The sequence below is a fragment of the Apis dorsata genome, unplaced genomic scaffold (genome assembly GCF_000469605.1).
Source record: "Apis dorsata unplaced genomic scaffold, Apis dorsata 1.3 scaffold_331, whole genome shotgun sequence".
NCBI classification, from domain to species: Eukaryota; Metazoa; Arthropoda; class Insecta; order Hymenoptera; family Apidae; genus Apis; species Apis dorsata.
Genome location: NW_006263599.1, coordinates 107,796 through 112,085, shown reverse-complemented (window position 1 = coordinate 112,085; position 4,290 = coordinate 107,796). Strand labels below are relative to the sequence as shown.

At 19.4% G+C, this 4,290-nt stretch overlaps 1 protein-coding gene across 2 annotated transcripts in view; it reads right to left on the bottom strand.

The window, feature by feature from the left end:
- Window positions 1-1,825: 1,825 nt before the first annotated feature.
- The window catches only part of LOC102676427 (beta-1,3-galactosyltransferase 1-like), a 3,329-nt gene continuing 864 nt past the window's right edge, over window positions 1,826-4,290 (bottom strand). Inside the window, exons 2-5 of one of the 2 annotated variants that reach the window (XM_006617899.2) lie at window positions 3,875-4,112; window positions 3,049-3,314; window positions 2,652-2,926; window positions 1,826-2,552 (exon numbers count right to left, since the gene is read on the bottom strand). In XM_006617899.2, coding sequence (XP_006617962.1) covers window positions 2,171-2,552; window positions 2,652-2,926; window positions 3,049-3,314; window positions 3,875-4,112 — 1,161 coding nt within the window. In that variant the 3' untranslated portion in view covers window positions 1,826-2,170. The remainder of the gene's footprint in view (window positions 2,553-2,651; window positions 2,927-3,048; window positions 3,315-3,874; window positions 4,113-4,290) is intronic. The other variant, XM_006617900.2, reaches the window with a different exon arrangement.

Genomic DNA, 4,290 nt, shown 5'->3' with positions numbered 1-4,290 from the left:
TATATATATATATACATATACACATACATATATATATATATATGAATTTGTAGAGATAAATATATCATTAAATTTATTAATACCGTATGCACTTATGTACAGCTCATTAAAAAAAAAAAAAATAATAATAAACAAGAATTTCTTATTTAAATTCATTGATTTTATTTAAGAAAAACATTTTTTTATGTATAAAACGTAGTTTCTATAAATCAAATAATGATCTGTACAAAAGTATATCCGGCGATATGATTAATTACTATGTAGCACCAAATTTCATAACATGATATAGAACTTCGAAGTTCAATTTTTCAAAGACAATATATATATAAAATAAAATAAGATTTTCTAAGGCCACTAGAATACTCCAGTAAAGTTGTTAATAATCTTCATTTTGCTTTTAGTGAACAAATCTCACTCAATAAGCTTCATAAATATGAATTTGTATTAACCTGGAGCTAATAATTAATTTAACATTGGTGCATTAATTATTTGCACTAGAATTAACAAGAAATGTAGTTTCTTCTTATATATATATAATTATTTAAGTATCATATAAAATGGTAATCAATTCGATTAATTAGAATACAAGAAACATGATTATCGTTATTATTATTATAAATATCATTAATTGATACGTTCTAACAAATTTTTACAAAATTTCATATATTCTCAACTTATAATAGGCTACATCACAAATTCATAATAGCTAAATATATATCGCTGATATTAAAATAAATATCATAATACGATTTTAACAATGTTGTATTTTACGCACAATACATGTATTTAAAATTGGATGGATGAATTTGTTACTTTTAATAATTGAAATCAACTGAGATTACTGAGTTACTGAGATTTTGAAATCTATAATATCAATTAATTGATATTATATTGCATTATAATTATTGCATTATAAGCATATATTTTGTTATTAATAAATAACAAAAAAGTCTTAAAATTGAAATTACAACATAGTTCTTAAAAATTATTATAATATTTGAATATGAAAAAATATTAATATAATTTTAAATTTATAAATTTTAAACGAAATAAATTTTTATTAAAGAAATAATTATTAAGAACAACTGGTGATATATAAATGCAAATAGTAAAAAATATATATATATATTTTTATAATTTTCTTAGAAATATCAAGAAGTCATTATTTCAAAAAAATTTCTTTTCATTAGGCAATAAGTGTAATTTAATACACTTATAATATGTTATATATTTTTTTTAAGATTCGTTATATTTTATTAATTATAATATATTTAATAAGATAAATATTATCACTTAAAGATCTGAATTGTTTTTATAAGATTTATCATAATAATTATTTTTATAAAATATTTTACATTAACATAGAATGTTAAAATGTTAAAATTTATAAAGTGCTATATTTTGACATAAAATATAAATATATAATTAATCACAAATATTTAATATCATAATATCAATATTGAATGTAATAAGTTTTTAATTAGAATTAAATATTAAATATATATATATTAAAGTTAATGTGATTTTAAAGGAAGTATAAAGGTGTCAAAAACACCTGATTAATTTATCATATAAACATATTTGATGTATTTAAATTATTATTACTACTCAATATTAATCTTTTTTTATCAAATTTAAATAATAAATAAAATATTTTTTTTTTAAATTTGTTAAACAATATTTTTTTATCAAATGGAAGCAATTGATATATGATATTTGATAATAAAATAAATAAAATAAATGTTTCGTAATTTAGATATTAAATTAAAAATCAGACAGATATTTTATATTTCGTTATAAAGATTTTTATAAATAAATAAAAAAATGAACTCATAGAATAAGTCTAATTGACAGATTCCCTTAAAAACTATTGCTTTTTAAATGGAAAAATAATCTGTAGAATTTTATTCAAATATTAATTACAAATCTTTCTTGTCATATTTTAAAAACAAAAATCTCATGAATAAATTTAGTATAAGTTTGTTTTATCATTTTCATAAGAAAATATTCATTAATTTACTTATTAATATTATTCTGATATAACAAGTAATTAAATCAATAATAAATAACATATTTAATGCTTAAAAAACTTTAATTAATTTAAACAATTGTTAATAAAAAACTTTAATTAATTTAAACATTTGTTAATAGTTTTCTTTATTATATAATATCAAATATTTCTACTATTTCTACTTAATGTAACTGATTTTTTATCAATATGAGTGTGATTGCTACAAGAGAGATTTGTATCATTCAATTTGTTCCATATTATATACATACTAGACACATTCACTTTGTGTGCTGTAATAGCATTTCTTAATACACAAGGATCCAGTTTACGTGGAACATAACTAAATCCAGGATGATTTACAGGTCGCACTTTTGCATATTTTGCACAAAGACCAGTAATGTAAACATCTTCCAAGTGAAGTAATGGTGTTATTAATGCTGCATGATATAATTTAAATGCCACATCTAAACTCATTACATATCCTGTACCAGATAAATAATTAGGATATATTCTCTCTGAATACATATATTTTGGTGTGTACCTAATTAACACATATTTAGATTATATATAGACTTATTTTACATTATATATATAATATAAATATATTATGATATAATATGATATAATATATATTATTTACCATTTATTATTTGGATCTAAAATAGGTTTGGCATTACAAATGAGAGAACCTAATAATATATCAGTAGTTTGTGATCTTGATTGTAAGGTTTTCATTAAAGTAGGTATATTCACAAACATATCATCATCTGTTTTCATCAAATATTTTGCTTGACCACAATTTGATGTTATCCATTTTAACATCATTACAGATTTCAATGTAAGATTGTTATATGTGTCATAAAATTTTTCTTGAATAATATCATTATATTGGTGACTTTCTTCAGCTATTATATTCTGCAATATAACTTAATATTTTATTCAGATAATATTTATTAATATATTTATAATTTTTATTAATATTTATTAATATTCATTAATATTTATTATTAATATTTTTTTAACAAATAGATACATACATTAAGTGTATCATTGTCACTTTGACCCAAAAGAAATGCTATTTTCACAAATGAGTTATATATATTATCTAAATTATTTTTATTAGCCCATGTATTTCTTATAGCTGTTCGTGCTTTGATATTTGTAACAGCTGAACAAATAATTATAAAAAGATATGGTGATGGAGAACATATACCAATAGGATTTAAAACTGAAGTTGTATTTTCTGGATGAATATATACAGAAAGATCTCTTGAAGTATTATATGTCCAACCTGGCAACTGTGCTGTAAATTATTTATTTAAAAAGTATTTTATTTTAAATTTTTAGAGAAAATTGAATTCATAAAATTTTGTCCTTTAATATCTGATTTTATGCATGCCATTATTTAATAAAATTAAATAATTATTTTACTTTAGCATCACTTAAGCATTCTAAAATAAAATAGAAAAAGGAAAATTATATAACTAATACTTTTTTTACTATTTAAATTTATTTTTTATTTCTATTTTAATATAAATTTCTATATAGAATATACAATTAAATAAATATCCATTCTATATTTGTTATTATAATATTTGTTTTTTCTTTCAGTTATTATAATATTTATTTTTTCCTTCAGTTATTAAAGATTTAATATTTAATATAGTAAATATTAATTATACCTATTATCTATTTATGTAATTCTTATATTTTTTTTTAAATTTATATTAATACAATCCAAAAAGTTAAAATTTAAATTTGATTAAATTAGAAGAAGAATAGTGAAAGCAAGGTTGTATATATCATTAGTTTTGTTAGTTTATAACATAATAAAACTCTCTAGCAATGTTAGTGAATGCATACCTACTGAAGCTACCAAATGTGAAACACCAATATGCTTTGCAGGAGATGGAGTCTCACCTAAGCCTAAAAGTGGACCTTGGGCAGAATGATATGCTGGTACATACAATAAACCTAATGTAGCCAGAATCACAAATCCCATTGCTAATCTTCGAACAAATGATATTTTTCCTTTCACTGTTCCATTATTTATATTGGTGGTTGATGGCAATTCCAATGGCAATAATTGCAATTTGTCCATCTAAGAACAGATAATTCATTTTTTAATAATATTCATTTTTTAATAAAATTATTTTTTCATTTTCTAACTATCATGATAGAGAATTTTTTTTATTAAAAATTTTATTAAAAATGTATTATTTAATAAAATCATATTAATTATTTTTTTAATATATAATATATATATTTTAATATATATA